At 37.7% G+C, this 21,483-nt stretch overlaps 1 protein-coding gene across 1 annotated transcript in view; it reads left to right on the top strand.

The window, feature by feature from the left end:
- TOR1AIP1 (torsin 1A interacting protein 1) overlaps positions 1-16,441 on the top strand; it is a 43,296-nt gene extending 26,855 nt beyond the window's left edge. Inside the window, exons 8-12 of the mRNA XM_045297980.1 lie at positions 2,464-2,508; positions 3,785-3,853; positions 8,596-8,640; positions 9,012-9,068; positions 14,117-16,441. Coding sequence (XP_045153915.1) covers positions 2,464-2,508; positions 3,785-3,853; positions 8,596-8,640; positions 9,012-9,068; positions 14,117-14,904 — 1,004 coding nt within the window. The 3' untranslated portion in view covers positions 14,905-16,441. The remainder of the gene's footprint in view (positions 1-2,463; positions 2,509-3,784; positions 3,854-8,595; positions 8,641-9,011; positions 9,069-14,116) is intronic.
- Positions 16,442-21,483: the final 5,042 nt, after the last annotated feature.

Genomic DNA, 21,483 nt, shown 5'->3' on the forward strand with positions numbered 1-21,483 from the left:
CATTCCCTGGGGACCTTGCTGCTCCATTCCCTTGCTGTTTCCGCTGCACTCCCCCAGTGCTGTGCCTCAGTGTGGTGGGATCAGATCAGGTGCAATTCCCACACTGTGTCTCTGGTGTGAATTCTAAACTAACTCATCACATATTTTCTCTTGGAATTCACTTCTTGGGTTACTCGTGTGTACCTCGGCCTGAATTTGAGTTCAACAAAAAACAGATGGGTAAATAATATAGTTAAATTTCAACAATAGTTGAAACTGGTGACTTTGGTAGAAACTTTGTTGACTTTTTTATTTTACTGTAAAGTTTATATTTTGTAGCCTTTCTACAGGAGATATGTATTAGGAACAGACATAGGAGGTTGTGTTTCATTTTTGTATTTGAATAAAATATCAGAATTTACATTAATCACCTAAAATATATTTATTTGTATAAAATTTCCAAGTATTTTTTTCCTTCCATATCACCTCTGTTAAAATAGAGAAAAGGCATTTAGCATTCTGTTTCATAATGAGTGTTTTTCTTTTTTTTAATAATCAGTGTTTTCCTAAAAATCCATTTTAAATACACAGGTGCTTCAAAACGTTTATGGAAAAATTAAAAGAAAGTCCCCTTGTATATATTTAGTTAGTTTTTAGTAGGCACCTGGGTTTGTTTAAACTGAAATATAGAAAAAGTAAAATAAGGTACTGACAAATACATTAGTGAAGAATTATTCTTTGAATCCATTTATATCTGTTTGTCCTGTGTTACCACTATGATCTCTAGAAGCTCTTAAATATACCTACTTATATAAACGATGATACACCCATACAATGGAATTCTGTTCACCAATGAAAAATGAGTTGGTTCTTTGTAAATTCACAAATAGGTGGTTAAGATCCAAGGAATCTAAGATTCCAATGATTTTATGTATCCCTGAAAGAGAACAAGCTCCCATCTAGTTAAACCAGGACACAACATTGATTATAACATGCAACCTTAATTCATAGGCATTTGGAAAAAGTGCTTAGAATTAAAGTCAAGATTTTCTTTTTTTAGTAATGGGGGGCTCTTCAGAAAGTGTGGGAAAATTCTGTTATCCCTTAATTCTGTTTTGTTGCTTTAGTTTATTTTTAATTCCATTTTTTTATTGTTTCTTAACAAACTTAGAAGCCTCATTTTTAAAGAATTGTGTTGATAAGTCTGTAAACAAATGTGGAAGAATAAGTTAGACATTTCTAGAATTATTTTACAGCTACCATTTCATTTTTACTCAAAAAATATGTTTAGATTATTTTTTATACATTATATGTTTCATATATGTATTTATTTGTAAAACTTCCAAGTTTACAAATAAGTTGTTAGAACTAACTCCTTGACACATTTGGAGATCAACTTTGTTGTAATTGTTAATGTTTTAACATCCTTTTGTAATTATTCCATTGTATCTTTTTATAAATTGTCTTTAAATACCTCTCTAAAACTTGAAGTCATATCTTTCACATTGTAGCTACTGTCTAAATCTACTAATATGCTTATGTAATAAAGTCTAGTTGCCATCACATCAATTCAAACTCCTGGTGACCCCACATGTGTTGAGTAGAGCTGTGCTCCATCAGGTTTTCCATGGCTGGGTTTTGGAAGTAGATCGTCCAAGGTGCCTCTGGGTAGAACTCCAACCTCTAGCATTCCAAGTGCCAACAGTAAACTGTTTGCATTACTCAGCTAATAAATCCATCTAGGACATCCAGAGGGAATGAGAATGAAGTAAAATTTTATGTGACACCTGATAAACATTTAATACATTGCAGCTATTTTAATGATATTGATTCTAAATCTGATTTTTTTTATCCAATTCCTGAACATTTTGAAGTTTTGAAAATGAGAAGTTATAATTGTCTGTTTGGGATTTGTGAGTGATAACACCTTTTTTTTAAATCATTTTATTGGGGGTTCGTACAACTCATCACCATTGTGTCAACCACATTTGTACATTTGTTGCCATCATCATTCTCAAAACATTTTCTTTCTACTTGAGCCCTTGGTATCAGTTCCTCATTTTTTTACTCCCTCACGAAACCTTGATAATTTATAAATTATTATTATTTCATGTCTTACACTGACCGATGACTCCCTTCACCCACTTTTCTGTTTTCTGGCCCCCTGGGAAGGGTTATATGTAGATCATTGTGATCGCTACCCCTTTTCTCCCCCCACCTTTCCCTTTCCCTCCTGGTATGGCTACTCTCATTATTGGTCCTGAGGGGTTTATCTGTCCTGGATTCCCTGTGTTTCCAGCTCTTATCTGTACCAGAGTACATCCTCTGGTCTAGCCGGATTTGTAAGGTAGAATTGGGGTCATGATAGTGCGGGGGAGTAAAAACTTCTGAATTTTTGGTTTTCGGTGCTCATGAGTAAGTAACAAAATGTTTATGTTTTTTATTTCAAAATATTCCTTGGCTTTATCCCTCTTTCTATTTTAGCCTTGGATTTCACAACAGCTCATGATAAGCAACCTGGAGTGCAGAGTAAGTGATTGGTGATTTGCTCTTTTTTCAGTCCATTAGTTCAAATTATTATGTATTCTGCCAATGTAAGGTCCTAATAAGGACATTTTACTTTCTTTGCCTTTTTATCCACCAGACATATACTGTGCTATGTTAAAATAGATCAGGGATATTTTACCACAAATCATTTATTTGCAAGAATAAATTATTAATTAATTATTTTTAGTATACGTATGCCAATTCATCTTTCAGGAATTATTTAAAGCCTATAACTCAATAATAGAAGAATAAATATTTTCTGTGAAGGTATACCTATTTTTATAAACCATTTTATTGCAATCTAAATATCATACAGTTCAGTAATTTAATCGTATTCGAAGTGTTGTACAATAATTACCAGAATTAATTTTAGAAATTTTCTTTTTCTGTTAATACCTCCCCATTTCTCCCAACCTAACCATAAAGAACCCTGAATCCAGTTACTAGCTCTTATCTATAGATTCACCCATCCTGGATTTCATATGCTGATAAACATTTAAAAATACAAAACAAAGTGAAAAGAAAAGCTAACAATAGAAAATAAAGACAACCTTGGTTGGAAAGAAAATACTGAAAACTAGAACAACTTTAAAATGAGTCAAAGAGGAGATCAAAAGATAGGGTGCTAGATTTTAACTTAGTTCCATCTCTCTGAATCCACTTTGTAATGTATTCCATGTGATAGCAAGGCTATTCACATCCCTAGTCAGTGTTCAGAAGGGGATTCACAGGAAGCTTCATCCACATGCATTTCCTCTTCAAATTTTTTTTTAATATGAGTACTTTTAGATGTGTCAAAGGGGGAACAAATCTGCCAGAACTCCATGTGCAGGATCGTCACATAGAGTAAGCTTCTGATCCTTTCCCTCTGAGCATACATAGTCAAGGAGTGTCAGTAGCCAAGCAGTCAGTAGACTAAAATGCAACATCTGATTTGAGTGGTTATTTTTTTATTATTACTCTTAAGCAACACTAAAATCTGATGAAGTGTTAATGGATTCATTCTCAATAGACCAGAGAACTTCTGCACAGCATTTTCTGGCAGGTGATGCTTATGTGCTGCCCGTTGGGGTGTGGGAAGTATTTCATCCTCCCAAGTTTGATCCTTTGAAGTTAACTTTCATTTCTGAGGCTATTTTTTATGTTTTCTTACCCTGTTTCACTCTGCCTTTCTGTGAGATTTAACCTAAAACACTAGAACATGATATAAATTGTCAAAGTATGTGAAAAGATACTTTAATAAATCTATTTGCTCCAGGTTCAGGATATCAAAAAAACCTGCAAGAATGGGTCGAACAAACCCCAAGAATAAGGAATAGGATACAAAGTAAGTGAATGAATCGCTACTTATTTTTTAAATAGTTTTCAAATTTATATACTGTGTTTTTCTTGATTATTAATATGTAAAAATACTTAGCTATTCAGGTAAAGCATTTACATTGTGATCTCATGTATCTAGAACAGATATTGCTACTGGTTGGTGAATTTTATTTTCATGGGCTGTCAGGAGGTGAATTGTGCATGAGCAAACCAGCAGATGGCAGCTCTGGGTTTGACAAGTTGACAGTTCTAACAGCAGTACATCATAGAATGAAATTCAAATCTGACAGTATTATTTTTTTGTTTATGTATGCAGCTTCTAGTCATTTGGAGTGGCTTCTTTACATACCCATTCTTTTAAGAATTGAAGGCTGAAAGCTACAAATTATGTTTTTATTTTGAGGTTTAGGATAAACTGTCACAGAATTTAAAAAATAATGTGATGAAACAATAATTTGAATTTGGTGCCTATCATAATTTCTATCAAAATGTGTCCAAAAGTAATCTTACCTATACTTTAAAAATCCATGCACATTCTCTGCCTAAAGTGACCCTTATCCTATTAACCACAATAGGTGTTGAGGACATCAGGTATCCTTTTACTTCTATTTAGATAAAAATCCCCAGTGTTAACAGTTCTTGCTCATCGTCTTAAGGCAGTGGTTCTCAACCTGTGGGTCGCAACTCCTTTGGGGGCTTGAACGACCCTTTCACCAGGGGTCACCTAAGACCATCGGAAAACACATATTTCCGATGGTCTTAGGAAAGAGACACGGCTCCTCTATCCGTCTCCAGGCAGGTCTGCCCACATGCAGATACGCCCACATATGAGTATCCAGCGTGTAGACTGTTAGCCATGCTACACCAGGCTTCATGACAAAATTTCATTTATTTGTCATTAGAAATAAATATTTCACAATATATAATTACATATTGTTTTTGTGATTAATCACTGTGTTTTAATTCTGTCCAATTTGTTAATGAAAATACATCCTGCATAGCAGATATTTACTTGACAATTCATAAGCACAAATTTACAGTTATGAAGTAGCAACAAAAATAATGTTATGGTTGGGGGGTCACCACAACATGAGGAACTGTATTAAAGGGTCACAGCATGTGGAAAGTTGAAAACCACTGTCTTAAGCAATGCTGCTACAGCAGAAATACGACTGTCAGATGGCTTTAACAGACAAAGGTGTTTTCTCACAGGTTAGGAAGCTAGAAGTCTCCATTCAGGACCCTAGCTCTCTTTTAACATCTCTGGGCCTAGAGTTCATTAGGGATCTCTGTTTCTTGGCATCGCTCTTCCCCTTGGTCTAGGAGGCTCTCAGTAGAGGGATCCTAGATCCAAGGGGATGCACTCCGTTCCTGCCTGTTTTGTCTTGGTGATATTAAAAAGTCCCCCCTCCTCCATGCTCTTCTCTCTCCCTTTATCTTGAAAAACCAAACCAGACTCACTGCCACAGAGTCAGTGCTGACTCATAGTGACCCCTTATGGATTTCCAAGACTAATTGTTGATGGGAATAAAAAGAGCCCAGTCTTTCTCCTGTAGAGCTGCTGGTGGTTTCGTACTGCAGACCATGCAGATCACAGACCAACGTATAACCATTATACCAGCAGGGCTTCCCTCTGTAGCTCTAGTAAAGTAAAGCAGGGTACACCCCAGGAAAGTTCCACTTACATTAGGCCAGAACTGTGACCCGATTAAAGGTGTTGTGTCACACCTTAGAGTCCTGCTATTGGCCAATAATGCCAGATCACAACACAAGTGTGATTGTGTCATCTTATAACTGCCATATGACATCATCAGACTGAGAATCACAGCCTGGCTAATTTGACACAAATGTTTGTTGGGGACACAATTTAGTCTATGATACTTATGAAATGACTAGCTCCGTAACTGGACAAGTTAGCCCTGGTGGCATTGTTTTTCCACCAGTAAAGTGATAAAGCTCATAATTCATATTTTTCCCAGTGTTAACACACAGAAGTTTTCCCCACATTTAAGTGAATTCCCCAACAGTATAAAACTGAAGTAGTACTTTCACCCCGGCCTTTTTGGTGACTGGCATTTCTTACTGTGCTACGTGCTTACTGTTATAAGATTTCTTTGTACAGTATGGTCCTTCTGAGCTGATAAACTTAAGAAAATCAAATGTTCATAATTTAATTTATTATGATTATGTTTCTAGCCAGAATAAAATAATTAAAATTAACTTTAATTGGGGACCTGAGAGACACTCTTGGAAGTAAGAATGCACAAGTTTCCATATGTATTCTGTGAAAAACTCGTAGGTTATTTTTTACTTCTTAACTGTATACACATTCTGGATAATTAATAACAGGTAAAAAGCTTCCAGATAAGTGAAGTAGTACACATTGTTTTCAAAAATGTGTGATTTTTGTTTCCTCTAATAAGGTACTGTACAAATTCCGTGCAGAAGAATATGTAATTGTATTGGAGATCTGATTGTGGGATGCAGAAATAGAGTTTAGTTGCTAAATTGATAATGTATTTTTTTTCTGTTTCTGTTTCTACTTTGTCGTAAGTATATAGTATGACAAATATTTGTACACTGGTTAATGACCATCTGCTGTAGATATTATATTGGGCTTTGAGAGTTGTGTAGAAGTAAGATATGAGAAATATGCAGGCATTTTAAGGTGCACATAACAGACTTTCTTAGGCCTTTTAAACATTCAAGAACTTTGAGGAAAGGACAATGAACAGAAAGAAAATATTTCCAGTGTGAGTAGAAGAATGCAGTGAGTTCTCTCAAACAGCTTTCTCATCGATTTCTTTTCAGTGTAAAACCATTTTTAGATCTTTTTCTTAACATTCCAAATTTCTTCTATGTCTTAACTGTACATTTCTCCTTGCTTAAGTAAGTGAGGCCAAAAAGTCATTTTTGGACCAGGTTGTTTTAAAACGTAAAAGCACTTTATTTATTTATTTAAATTCCTTTTTATCCCTTTCTTTTCCCTTTTGAAGGATGTTTCTTTTGCAAGCTGTATGTGTGTTTTTTAATCATTTTATTGGGGGTGCATACAATTCTTATCACAATACACGCATACATCAATTGTATAAAGCACATTTATACATGCGTTACCCTCATCATTCTCAAAACATTTGCTCTCCACTTAAGCCCTGACAAAAGCTCCTCATTTTTCCCCCTCCCTCGCCACTCCCTCCTCCCTCATGAGCCCTTGGTAATTTATAACATTATTTTGTCACGTCTTGCCCTGTCCGACGTCTCCCTCTTGAAGGCACTTTAGATCATTACTGTTACTCTGCTGTCACCCTAACCCCGCGGGTCTCAACCTGTGGGTTGTGGTCCCTTTGGGGGTCGAACGACTCTCACAGCGGTCGCCCGATTCATAACTTGCAAAATTAGAGTTATGAAGTAGCAATGAAAATAATTTTATGGTTGGGGCTCACCACAGCATGAGGAACTGTATGAAAGGGTCACGGCATGAGGAAGGTTGAGAACCACTGCCCTGACCTTTTCAGAAAGGTAGAACTGCTGTCTGCTTTTTCCTTTTCCCAGGTGATAAGACAATGGCGAGAGAGGAGACTGTTTCTTGCTCCTAAAGAGGGAGTCCTGGTGCTGTAGTAGTTACGGTTAGGCTGCTCGCCATAAGGTCTGCAGTAAAGAGTCGCAGTCTCAGAGACCCACGAGGTCTATCCTGTTGTAGGATTGCTGTGAGTTGGAATTGACTCGGTGGCAGTGAGTTTGATTTGGTATAACTGGGTTAGTTTAAGACTCAGATGATTTTATGTGTATGTGAATATAAATTCTAAAAATCTAGCACCATATAATTATTAATGCTCATTTGCAATTAATTAGCACTAGAGGGCTAGACATTGCCTTCTAGTCAATGTCCTGCCTCAGCAATATATATACTGCTGAGTGTGTGTATGTGTTTTTTGAATAATCGTAGATACTATACATGTTATATAAAAACTATTATTTTGCTATTCTTTATCAATAACATTGTCATTGAGAAAGCTTTACATTATATATATCCATATATATGATCTCATTTGGTCTTTGTGTCCATGGAGTGAAGTAAAATAAGCAGCTAAATGACTTTTCTTTTTTCCGTAATTCAGTCTTATCTTTGGTGACCTCACTTAGAAGCCTTTTAAATGATGTTCCCGAGTCTAAACTAGTCATTGAAAAATATTTCTCTTGGAATTGGAGTTGAGGACATTTGGCTTTTTTATTTTGTTTTATGGTCATTTGACCAAAGTGAAGCTATTTCTGTATCTTTTCCCTGCTAATTTTATTCCTCCAGTTTAACCCAGTGTTTCTCAAATGAGAGCTGTTGATAAACACTAGGAAAGCCGTTTATATACAGAAAGGTAACAAAACATTAGACAATGAACCAGTAATAAGAGTAGGTCAGAAGAGAGGCAACTCAGCCAGCCCTCAGTCTGAGCCCTGACCCTCTGTCTTCCCTCTTAGGTATCACAGCTACAGCCTGCTACCACATTAAGAGGGATGGGATAATTCAAACTTAAGGTGATGATGAGAGTAGAGTGTGGATGGGGTTGTGAGGAAATTATTTTTGAGATCTGTTTTAGCTACAAACCTAACACAGAAGTACTTGTCCGTTAACAGAAATGCTGAAAGAAATTTTTATATGTACTTTTTAAATTATTATTTGAGATGGTCAGAAGATTTTCAGAGGCAATATTTTAATCTATAATCCACATGTTGTCCTTTCCCCCTCCTTTACAGCATCTTCCCCAGGCAAGCATTCAATGTATGGCAGTGTTTCAGATGGTATGATATGTTTTCCTTTTATAATGATTGTGGCTATTTGCTTTGTCATCTTAACTTTGTCCCAGCAGTTTCACCAGTGCCACTCACTAAATGATAATAGCTCGATGCTTCAGGGCTTCCCTGCACAATCTATGTCTTCACTGTATGTGTGTACTCTGCCTACCACAGGCTGTGAGCTTCTGTGGAAAACAGGTCTTAGTTCTCCAGGAGACTTCCCTCTCAAGCACTTGGACATTCTGCTGTTTCTTATTTCTGGCTGATGTCTTGTTTTGTTTTGTCTTAACAGAATTTGTATTTTCTTTCTCTGTTAAACTAAGCACTCTGATCCTGAAACATAAATTGATAGTCTTTTTTTTAACTCCTATAATTAGATGACAACATTCAGAAATCAGCATTTGGAAACCAATCTCCATCAACTTCCAGCCAACGTAAGCATGTCTTCAGTTCCTATTAAGTGGATTCTCTAAAATTGGTGGTTCATATTTGTTTTAAAAATTTTTATGACAAAATAATTTTTAAATTACGGCATTTGAAAAACCTCATTTTAAAGATTGTAGAAATATGTTTTCTTTTTTACTGGCAGTTTTAGTTCTTTACTGTCAAACTATTTGACATAGCATCTGGTTTTCCCCTTCGTTTTATTGTCTTTATAGAGCAAAAATAACTATAAATAAAATTACTCATACTCTTAACCTAGTGACCTTTGATGAATCAGGAAAGACAACACTTAACATCACCCAGTGGAATTTCCAGAGTTTTGGGGCTGATTTGAATTACACAGAAGCATATACCTGCTGTAGAGCCTGGCGGCAACTCTCTTCAGTTCTCTAGGCCTCTTCATTATCCTCATGATCTGGTGATCTGCCAGCTCATAGTGAAATATCAAAAGATCACATTTGCTAAATGTTACCACTAATATAGAAAAACCCAAAACTTAATAGAAGTGTCAGATTGTAGTGACAGATTAATGTTCCCATATTCTAGTTTTCATTTGAAAGCATGAATTTTGTAGTTGGTAACAAATATTGTCAGTTACTTTCCCAGAAGTAATAGGTTCACTTTGTTTATTTTCATGAATATATCTGCCAAATTTGTAAGTCTGAATAGCTGTAGTTTGTCACTTATTCTTTTAAATAAAAATGGCCCTCTGTGGAAGAAAAAGCAGTTTAGCAGTTCAGCCACACAGTGTTCTTTGTCAGAGACAACCAATTTAAGGTGGTATGCAGCAGCAAAAGTGCTTTACATGCACTTCCCCATCTCTTAGAGTATTAAAGATAATGTTTTGGTCTCCCTAGAACTGCTGTAACAAAATACCACAAAGTGAGTGGAGTAAGAGAAGTAACTTATTTCTCACAACCTGGTAACTAGAGGTCAGAGCTGTACATGCACTCCCATACCCTCCCTGTCTTCCTCTCTGTCTCCCTCCTTGCCTCCCCTCCTTTGCTGGTGCCAGCCTGCCTTGTCTCTTTCATAGACTGACCCTCACGTGTTGCCTTGACTCTGTGTGTGTGTGTGTGTGTGTGTGTGTGTGTCTGTCTTTCCATCTTTGATCACTTTTATAAAATGCCACTCAGAAAATATTTGTCTTAGAATCCACCTTACTCTTCCGTATTCATTAACTAATATGTACAAAGAAAAATCCTACTACCCTAACTCACTGACTGCTCACTGCTCCTGAGCAGATTCTGATCCTAACCACCCTATAGGACAGAAAGAACTGCTCTTGTGGGTTTTCTGAGACTATAACTTTTTACAGAAGGAGAAAGCTTCCTCTTTATCCCAAGAAGCAGCTGCTGGTTTCAAACTATGGACCTTGTGGTTAACAGCCCAATCAGGGCTCCAAACAAGGTCACATTCACCACTACAGGGATTAGGACTTGAGCATATATATCCTTTTGGAAGACAGTTCAGTCCATTGCAGATTTGTACTCAAGGGTTGAGACTTAATAAAATGGATAATTTCTTTTAACTGTTTCATGAAAAACATTGCTAAGTGTAATCTCGTGCCCCCCCCTTAAGCCATGAATGCCTGAAGATGAAGCATATAGTGACTCTCAGTTTACAGTGAAAAAGTCAATCCTATCTTGACTTATAAGAATAATTTTCTTGTGCACCATTTGAAAAGTCTTATTTTTTGAAATTGTGATAATACAAATATAGCAAAACATTTGTCATTTCAACATTTTTTACATGTATCACTCAATACTATCAATTCTGTTCATCATGTTCTGTTTCAGATTTTTCTCAGTCTCTTTTTAATTCATTTTATTGGGGGCTCTTACAACTCTTGTTACAAACCATACATCAGTTGTATCTGACGTAATAGTACATGTATTCCATCGTTCTTTTCTAGACATTTACTTTACATTGAGCCCTTGGGACCTGCTCCTCTTTTTTTTTCTCCCCTCTCCCCCCTACCCTTGTGGTCCCCTGATAGATTGTAGATTAATTCTTTTCAAATCTCACACCCACCACTGTCTCCCTTCCCCTCTGCTTTCTGTTGTTCTTCCCACTTGCTTGCCAGGATGTGGTTATATACCGTTCATTGCCACCGGTGCCCCCCTCCCTCCCCACCTTTCCCCCCTTCCCCTACCCTTCTGGTATCACTATTCCCATTCCTGTTCCTGGGTTCCATGTGCTGTGAGTTTTATCTCTGCCTATACCTATGTACATGCTCCCCATCTAGATTGGGAGGCAGCACTGAGGTCGTGATAGCCGGGTGAGGGATGGGGTTAAGAGGCCTCCAGTGATCAGAGGTATATTGTGTGACCATTAGTGCTCTACTGCACCCTGATTGACTCCCTCCCTCCCTGTGACCCCTCTGGGGGGCATGTTCCATTGTCCACAGATGGGCTTTGGATTTCCGCTCCAACCCCCCTCCATTTTCACCAGTGTATTTTGTTTGTTTACTATTTGTTGTGAATATTCTAACGCCCATTTCTCAGTCTTGATGACACTTCACGATCGCACTGGCTGGTGTGCTTCTTCCACGTGGGCTTGTTGCTTCACTGTTGGGTGGCCGCTTATTTAACTTCAAGCCTTTAAGACCCAGACACTGTATCTTTTAATAGCCGGGCACCATCCTCTGTCTTCACCACATCTGCTTGTGCACCCATTTTGTCTTCAGCGATCGTGTAGGGTGGGTGGGTGAACATCACAGAATGCCTGTTTGTTAGAACAGAGTCTTCTTGTATTTAGGGAAGTTATGAGCCGAGACCCAAGGCCTGTCTGCAGCTTCAGTGTATTGCCTTATAAATATATGTACATAGGTCAATACCAGTATTGCTATGGATTAATGTATTTGCATAAGTACACACCTCTGTTAATCTCCCTATCTGTGCCTCTGCTTCCTAGAGCTTGCCTCTGTTTCCTTTGCCTCCTCCTGCCCCGCCATCACTTTCTCCCTTCTCCCACCTCTTAGTGCCTCCTCTCCACTAGCTTGGTGTTGCTCTAATTCTCACAGGATCTCATGTTCTGTTTCACATTTTTCTGTCAGTCATAACAGATGCTCAAGATCCCTTAGGAAGTGGCTTCTCCTCCCTCCTTCCCTCCCACTTGCCTTTGGTAACGACTGGGGGAAAATGCCTATTCTAGATATTTCTTTTTTCTTTGTTTGCCTTTTAACAGTTTTATTGATATATAATTTGTGTACCATAAAAAGAGTTGTGCAATCTAGATATTTTATATAAAGGGTTCATATATATTTGAACTTTTATGATCTACTTATTTTAGTCGGCTTAATGGTTGCAAGGTTTGCCCAAGTTATAGCATGTTGCTGTTATGGCTTTTAATAACTATGTTGTGTGCCCACATATTGCCTATCTATTCATCTGTTGATAGACACTTAGGCTAGTGCCACTTTAGGGCTATTGTGAACACTGCTGCACTGAACATTGTTGTTCAAACATCTGTGTTCCTACTTTCATTGTTTTGGGCTATCTACCTAGGAGTGGAATTGCTGGGTTATATGATCATTTTTTATTTAGCTTTTTGAAGAACCATTAAAAGGTTTTCCACAGCAACTCTACCACTTTACAATAGTTGATGAGGATTCCAATTTTCCCGCATTCTTGTCAATACTTTGTTTTAATTTTTTCCTGTTTTTAATTATTTTTTATCATAACCATCTTAGTAAATGTGAAGTAATATTGAACTGTGCTTTTAATTTGAATTTCTTAATGCAAATTGACATTGAACATATTTTTATGATTTGGGCCATTTTTATTTCGTTGGTGAAATTTATGTTCAAGTTGCTTGTCTAATTTTTTATTGGATTGTTTGTCTTTTTGTTAGATCATCTAAGTTCTTTATATACTGTAGATATTGAGCCCTTATCAGATACATGATTCTCAAAAGTTTCCCCCCATTCTGTAGACGCCCTCTTCACTTTAATAAGGTTCTCTGAAACTGAGTTTTTAATTTTGAGGAAATTTAATATACCTATGTTTTCTTTTATTGCTCAGATTTCAATGTCACTTTAAGAACACACTGTTAAAAATTCAGTCGCGAAGCATTCCTCCTATGTTTTCTCTTAAAAGTTTTATGGTTTATTTTTTGCATCTAAGTCTTTGAAGGATGACTGTAAGTTCTTTCTTTTGCATATTATGGTTGGTTATCAGTTGTAGCACCATTCAGTAATAAGATTATTCTTATTTTCTCCCCAGTGGTTGGACTTAGTACCCTTGTCAAACAGCTATAGATGTATGGATTCATTTCTGAACTCTGTTTTATCCCACTAATCTGCAAAATAAAGAGACAGAAATCAGTGGGGTTACCATATGCCAGCAGTGGGCTATCTCAAAAGGAAATTAAGGGAAAAATTCCATTTAAAATAACATCTAAAAGAATAAAATAACCTAGGAATAAATTTAACCCAGGACATGAAAAACTACCCTGAATGGGTCTTCAGGTGCCCTTGGGAGCCCACAGACCACACTCTAAGACTGGTTGCTCCGAGAGGTCTCTAGTGCCAAAGCAGTCCAAGTCCAAAACAGTCAAGTCAAAAACAAAAGCTATTGTTCCTATAATATTATTGAATCGTGGAAAAGTGCTTTATTAGTGGAAAAACACTAGGTAAAATAAAAGTAAGCTGACACCATTGCCAGTAACAATTAGGCATGACTTGTCAGGTGGTTACTAGTGTTAACTTATGTACCACGAAAAGTCATCAGTATAGGTTATCTTAAAGCTCAACTAGCTATTACAGTTCATGGAGGATTGTCCTTTTTTTTGTGCCTTTGTATTGAACGAGACTGAGGCAAGCATTACTGAAAGAACTATCCGTAGTCATCCACTAATTATAGAGCCGTGAACATGTTTTATTTAGAATTAATTTGTGCGTGTGTGAACTGCTCTCTTTTTTAAATTCCATCTTCCTTTACATGATAAAAAAAAGACTAACAATAGTTTAAAATTCCCTCACACTTGAGTCTAATAAAATGGTATTGATACTTGCCCTTTTTTTCTTTCTTAACAGAAGGGTCTGAACAACCCAAAACAGCAAGCTTTTTCCAGATAAAGTGGTTGCTACCACTATTACTCGTGGGGATTTCAGTGGTTGCGATCTTTTATTTCACCCCTCTTCCTGAGGTAGAAACCACTGCTGTTAAACAATTCCAGAACCAGATGGAACAACTTAGAAATAAGTACCAAGGTCAAGATGAGAAGCTGTGGAAAAGGAGCCTCACATTCCTGGAAAAGCACCTTAACAGCTCCCAGCCTCAGCCTCAGCCGGCCATCTTGCTGCTCACTGCTGCTCGAGATGCTGAGGAAGCACTGAAGTGTCTGAGTGAACAAATTGCTGATGCCTATTCTTCCTTCCGTAGTGTCCGTGCTATCCGGATTAATGGAGCAGACAAAGCTGCTCAGGATAGTGATACTGTCAAGGAAGAGGTAGACCAGGAACTGAGCAATGGGTTCAGAAATGGCCAGAATGCAGCTGTAGTACACCACTTTGAATTACTGCCAGCCGGCTCTACTTTGATCTTCTACAAGTATTGTGACCATGAAAATGCAGCCTTCAAAGATGTAGCCTTAGTCTTGACCGTCTTGTTGGAGGAGGAGACGCTTGAAACCAGCCTAGGCCTAAAGGAAATTGAAGAAAAAGTGCGGGATTTCCTCAGAGTCAAGTTCATCACGTCTGACGCGTCCAGCTCCTACAATCATATGAATGCAGACAAATTGAGTGGACTCTGGAGCCGGATTTCTCACTTGGTCCTGCCTGTACAACCCGAAAATGCCTTGGAAAGGGGCATTTGTTTATAAGTGAGAGAAGATAAAATCATGTCATTCGTTCTGAGAATGTTTGTCTTTCTAACCAGAGACAGGATTCAGAGCTCTTTTTGAAAGAACTAGTTTCTTTTTAAAGAGAGTTAGGTCCTTGGGTAAACATGAAAGGTCATTTTTTCAACTTAATTATCTGTCACTTCAAAGAATCATTTCTCTACTTCAACTGAGAGCTATATTAAGGGTATTCTCCCCTCAGAGACTCTAGATTATTGATAGGGCATGACCAGCAGGAGGGGTTAAGATTTCCTGTGATGCTTCCAAATTTTTATTTGGGTTTTCAGAAAGTTTATTGCGTTACTAGTAAGGCACTTCTTAGATGCAGCTGCGGGTTTTCCTAGCTTGTTCTTTTTTGCAGCACTTAGGTCTGCGTTCCTTAGTACACACTGTATAGGAACAAAGACCAAGAAAGGTCATCTAGGTGTTTGTGGGGTTTTTTCTTTGTATTTGGAGGTGGGGCAGGAGGAGGCAAGGGGAAAGAGAAATTGTGGGGGGTAAGGGGGGAAAGGTCTTTGAAATGTTACAGTAAGCCACTGAGACTTTGATTAGTCAAAATCTTTTGAGTATAACGGCTCTGTTCTCTCGTGAGTTATGGTGGGACTTGTTTCTTATGTGTCTTCCACCACCACCCTCTTCAATCAATTCTTGGTTTACCCAAGGATTTTTGAAGCATGTATCTATGTATATATATATATACCATGAAGTTTAGTATATTTACCCACCTGACTCATAAGGGTGTGTAAATGTCCTAAAGGTTTTAAATAAGAGAATATAATTTCAGGAATTGATAAATCTTTTGTTAGCTGGCTTTCTAAGCTGTTGAAGAAGGATTTAATTTTTTACATGTCTACTGTTGCACTGTAAGTCCTTTAATATGCTCTAGAGTCAATAGGAAGGTTTATTATGCACATGATAAATTTCATTGAGTGCCTCAAGCCAAAAAGAAAGTGAACTTTCCCACATATGAAGAATGTTAAAATATATTTCTGTACTAGTATAATATTTCAATCATAACTTTGCATCTATAACTGAGCTTTCTGATCTGTCAACTCCTCTGGCTTTCTTAGAATCTTATGATTCTAGATGACATATTTTTTCTTTCATTTTTTTATCCATAAGCTCTTAAATGAACATAATTGTTTTTAAAGCATAGAGCTAGTCATTGCCTTCATTATTTACCTCTCAGCAGTCCACCACCTATACATAGAGATTGGTCCAGTGTCTTTCACTACAACTACCAGTATTCATACATTTTGACCCCTTACTCTAAATTGTTTCTGTCAACAGATCATCTGATTTACTTACAGAAGATTCTAAAACAGGAGTTTTTTAAAAGCTTAATTTGTACGAACAATATATTGAGAAGTAAAAGTTTTTATTAAATGTTTCACTAACCAAAATAATTTTAAAGTGACAATAATTATCTTTCAGGAAAAATAAATTTTACGCACCGATCTGTTAATGACTTAGAAGCTATTTTAGTGATTTAAATAAATTATGCTTCTTTTGGTTTTTACTCTGTATGTGTGGTAAGTTTAATGATTCGTAAACTTTTTCTTTTTCAGCTTTCGTTATGCAGGAACAATTTTCATGACTTCTTCTAGTTTCCTAGGAGTAACAAAGACCGAAAAGGTTGGAGCCATTCTCAAGTATATTGGCTAAAAATAGAATAAATTGCAGTATCTATTTCATCTAGGGATTTTTAATTATTACTAAAATTATGTTTACTTGGCTATTCCTGTGCCTAATAGTGAATTTTATGTACTTCAGACATGAAAGTCTTGAAAGAATGTCTAGAGCCATGTTTCTCAAACATTTCATGGTCACCTACAGAAGTGCCTTTTAAGATCTTTTTACCTAACAGTTCCTCATGACATTTTAATAACATATACAGTGTTTATCTGTCAATACTACTTGTATATGCTTTATAAATACAGAGTTGAGTTTTTCTACCCTGCAAGAATCAATTTTTGTCCCAAATGAGAAGGCATACTCATGAGCATCTATATTTGAGATAGTTGCTGTCCAAAACATTGTTCATTTTCTGTTCATACTATTCTGTAATCCTTTCTGAAAGAAATTTTAGTAAGCCACCAGCTTGAAAATAGAAACTACAGGATCTCTAGAATACTGCCATATTGTGACTTTGGTAATAATTCTGGCCCAGGAAAACCATCAGTACAGCAATGATCTGCCATATTTTCACAAATGTAATTTATATTCTTTTCAGTGATTTTCTGATCTTCAAAGAAGTTTCCTAAACTTCTAATTAACAAAATAAAAAGTAGAAGTAGCCTTTATATTCATTGTATCAAAAGGGCTGCAGAGATGTAAGAATTTGCATAATTAATACCCTGTAGTTAATGCCTACACTAAAGTTCTGAAGTCCAGTTTCCCTGTGATCATGGATCTTCAGCTAATAGCCCTTATGATGTCAGCGTAAGGAAACAGTGACTTTATAAAGATAATGCACTGTGCTGCTACACTGTTATCAAGATGATAAAAGTACAGTGGGTGTGTGTAAGACCTTTCTGTAAGGAAACGTGTTAGCTGTCTGGAATGGATATGAGTTCTGAGCCCAGAGGGTTGCTGTTGACTTGAAAAGAAAACTGCCTGCCTTGATGCCTTTCCATCTTAGATTCAGAGAAGTTCCCATGTGCTTGAGGCCCCTTCTAGATGGTGGGGGAAGTGTGAGGCCATCACCTGAGCATAAAGTACTTCATACGCTACACTTAAGGCCTAGTAGAATTCTTAAATGTAATTTTCAATTGTTAAAAGAAGTTTAGCAGAGTTTTCTATTGAAACAAAATGAGTGAGACTCATGAAAGAATTTTATATCAAGGAGGCAGTCCAGCCCAGTCCAACTCAAATATCTATGGATTAGTTGCTGGCTGGAGGGCTATCTTGTGATTCCACCACCACTACCCCTTTCACGGTTGCTAGCCAGTAAAGCAGGAAGCTGGGAGATCAGACTGGTGGGTTTAGGGTCTCAGGGGTCCAAAGTCAGTAGGACACCAACAAATTAGAGTGTCAGGAAGCCAGAAGCAGGATCCAATCAAGCAGGAAGAAGGGGCAGAAGGCCATTTCTCCCCAGCATCTCATATAGGCCACACCCCCAAGGAGAAGTCATTAGGTTGTGTTCTGATTGCCAGATTGGACTCCACCCATGTATTCCACAAGTATGACCAAAATCTAACAATGCTTAAGCACATTGAGCTTTTGTCTTCTGCATGTTTTTAGACACTTTGGGAAGAGTTTCCTTTTTTGCCCTTCCCCTTATCTCCTCCTCTGCTCACTTACTTGAGTTTAAAGGCCTTAGTTTTTTAGTCAAGATCATTGAAGTATCCCCTAATTCCCTTCCCCCTAATACTGATTTAGGTGCTCCACTCATCCTGTATTATCAAAGCAATTAATACACTGACACCATATGCCTGGGGGTGGGAGTGTCATATGCATGGTGCAATGGTGAATCCTGCTGCTGCTATCTGAAAGTGTGGTTTAAATCAATGAGCACCACTGGGGGAGTAAAGACCTACTGATCTGCTCCTGTTAAGATTATAGCCTAAGAAATTCAATGAGGTAGTTCTATTCAGTGCTACAAGGTGACTTAAGAATCTACTCAATCGCACATAACATGAATAAAGAAGACTAAGTGGTAAGAAACTGGCCCTTCCCTGGTGGAGAAGAAGGTGTGTTAGTCTGGATAGACGAGAAACAAATCCATGGACACATGTATAAGGAAGAGCAATTGAACATGGAGAAAACAGCCCAGTCTAGATCAAGTCCGTAAGTCCGATATTAGCCCATATGTCAGATACCAATCTATGAAGTCCTCTTCAGACTCACGAAACACATGCAATGAAGCTAAAGGCAAGAAGGTCACAAGCCAAGGGGTAGAAAGCCTTTGGGTCCAGTGGCGTTGCAAGCATCTCAGCACTGGCAGGGGTCTCTGGCTTCCGAGGTCTGGTTGCATCCTTGTGGCTTGTCTTCTACAATGTCTCCCAGGAAGTAGCAGAGAAGTGTCTTCCTCCTCCAAGGAGGAAGTACCAGGTTTCCCAGAATTCTCAGGAGAAGGCCATGCCCACTCTTAAGTCTCATTGGCTATCTCCAGATTGACAGCCTAGACTCCACCCCCACACAATCCTTAAATTGACACCAGATTAGGTGACTACTACAGAAAGTCATTAGTGAGGTCTTTTACAAGGGCAAAGTGAATTTTAAAAGGGGAGGCTGGGAAATGGTGAAGTCTTCCTACAATGAGGCTTGGAGTTTGAATTTTCTTAAAAGCTAGTAAGTTTCCTTAAACACCTTTGTATGTTTTCTTAGAGGGTAGTCTATCCAAATAATGCTGTAGGTGAAAAGAAATATTTTGGAAGTAGAATTAACCATACCAACTCCACTCTCACCAAGTTTCCGACATGACTCTATGACACTAATTCTGCTTCGGATTTCTGAGGCTATAAATCTTTGCAGGAGCAGAAAACCTAAGCTTTGTAGTTAGCAGCCCAACACGTAACCCATTGTATCACAAAAGTTCTTTGAGAACTCTTCCAAGTACTAGTAAAAATATCACTTCATTCTTTCAGCTCATGTATCTTTCCCCAAAAAAGAATTTAAGTACAAAATGATAGCTCAAGTTTTTATATCTAGATGTGTTTATGTTGACTTTTAAGGTGGTATGGGTTAGATGTTGGCCTGCTAACCACAGATTTAAAGTCTCAGAAACTATGTAGGATAGTAAGGTCAGAATTGGCCTCGTGGTGATGGGTTTGATTTTAGCTACTTGACATTTTAGCAATTTGAAGTGGAGATAGCCATGCATGTTGGTAGCAATTGTTTTATTTGCAACCAATGAAAACTGTATCTTACCAGCAAAAGAAAAGGAGAAGTGGGGTGGTTGTAGGAAAATACAGCAATGTCTAATGGGAACTGTGAAGACTGGTTCTGCGTGGGGATCTCAGCAGCCATGCCATCTGCGCCTCCACTGTGAGCTTGCTGAGCATTAGTGACCACCCCTTCGTGACTTAAACGACAAGCCAGAGAATCTGAGGGGCTCAAATTAATGTATGAGTGCTCCCTGAGAAGAATATGTGACAAATATAGTTGCATAAGTAACCCCTTTAATAAGAGCCATGGAGGGGAGGGGAGTTGGGTAGAGTGAGGCAGTTTCTTGAAATCATGACAAAGAATGGGTAAATTGTCTTAAGGGACAAGTGAATACATTTTCAAAAACCTTTTAAAAACCTTAATGGTGTCCTATAGTGATTAATCCTTTCAGTTTGGCAGTGTCTGTATGTGTGTGTTTTAATCAAAGAAAATGAGAGGTAATGGAAGAACACAAATTTTAAAATTCCAGATTCTGGTCATGTCTCTATAGATATATTTGAACTAAGTAATTCCTTTTCCATTTTGACCCTGAGGTTCCCATTTATAAAATTATTAAACTGTAGATTTTTTTAGTCTGTACTATTTACACTTATACTTTTTTGAGCCCTCTGATATATATATTTAAAACCTTAGAGCATTATCTATTGTCCTATACAATAGCTTTATTGTTACTATCAAGACATAATCAATTACAAGCTCAAGCAAGATTACAAAACTAGTTTTAGCTTGCTACAAATGTGATTTCTCCCTATTGCTGGTGTTTTCGATGCTGGTAAGGGGAGATAACTATCAAAACTCCAAGATACTATTGTAATACACAATAACTATTATTAATTTGTTGTAATTCCCTCAATAGAACCACTTTCTTGGGCAAGTGAGGTGGTAGGCGACCATGAACACTTAGAAATTCCAGGAGTTGGGAATCCAGGGCGGAAGATCCCTTCAGGACCAGTGGTGTGGGAGGGTGGAGGGTAGGTGGGTTTGAAAAGGGGAACCGATTACAAGGATCTACGTGTGACCTCCTCCCTAGGGGACGGACAACAGAAAAGTGGGTGAAGGGAGATGTCGGATGGGGCATGGCATGACAAAATAATAATTTATAAATTATCAAGGGTTCATGAGGGAGGGGGAAAATGAGGCTTTGGTGGAGAGCAAATGTTTTGAGAATGATGAGGGCAATGAATGGACAAATGTGCTTTACACAATTGATGTATGTATGGATTGTGGTAAGAGTTGTATGAACCCCTAATAAAACGATTTTAAAAATCTATTCAAGAACAACAACAAAAAGAAATTCCAGGAGTCGTGTGTGTGTATGTATGTGTGTGTGTGTGTGTATATACATATTACATATTTGTAGAGCTATCAAAAGTAAGATATTAATGTTTATTGTTATTAATGCTGCAGCCACTTCCAAAAAGTGTATTGCATGTAATTCCTGGTTTAGTAATTCATTTCACAAGAGCCTTGTGAAATGGTGCTATTACCTCAAGCTGAGGCACCGAGGAGTGATGTGATGCTCAGAAATACCCAACTAGCAGGTGGTGGACAGGAGATTTGCATTCAAGCACTCTGGCTTTGGAGCATCTGTTCTTACCACTAGGTCTGTTGTCTCAAGAACCCCCATATTCAGGTTTGTTCCCCCTCCCAATCTACATAGACTCTAATCCC

Source organism: Echinops telfairi, unplaced genomic scaffold (genome assembly GCF_000313985.2).
Source record: "Echinops telfairi isolate 266 unplaced genomic scaffold, ASM31398v2 ScPeMD7_7424;HRSCAF=8462, whole genome shotgun sequence".
In the NCBI taxonomy this organism is placed as follows: Eukaryota; Metazoa; Chordata; class Mammalia; order Afrosoricida; family Tenrecidae; genus Echinops; species Echinops telfairi.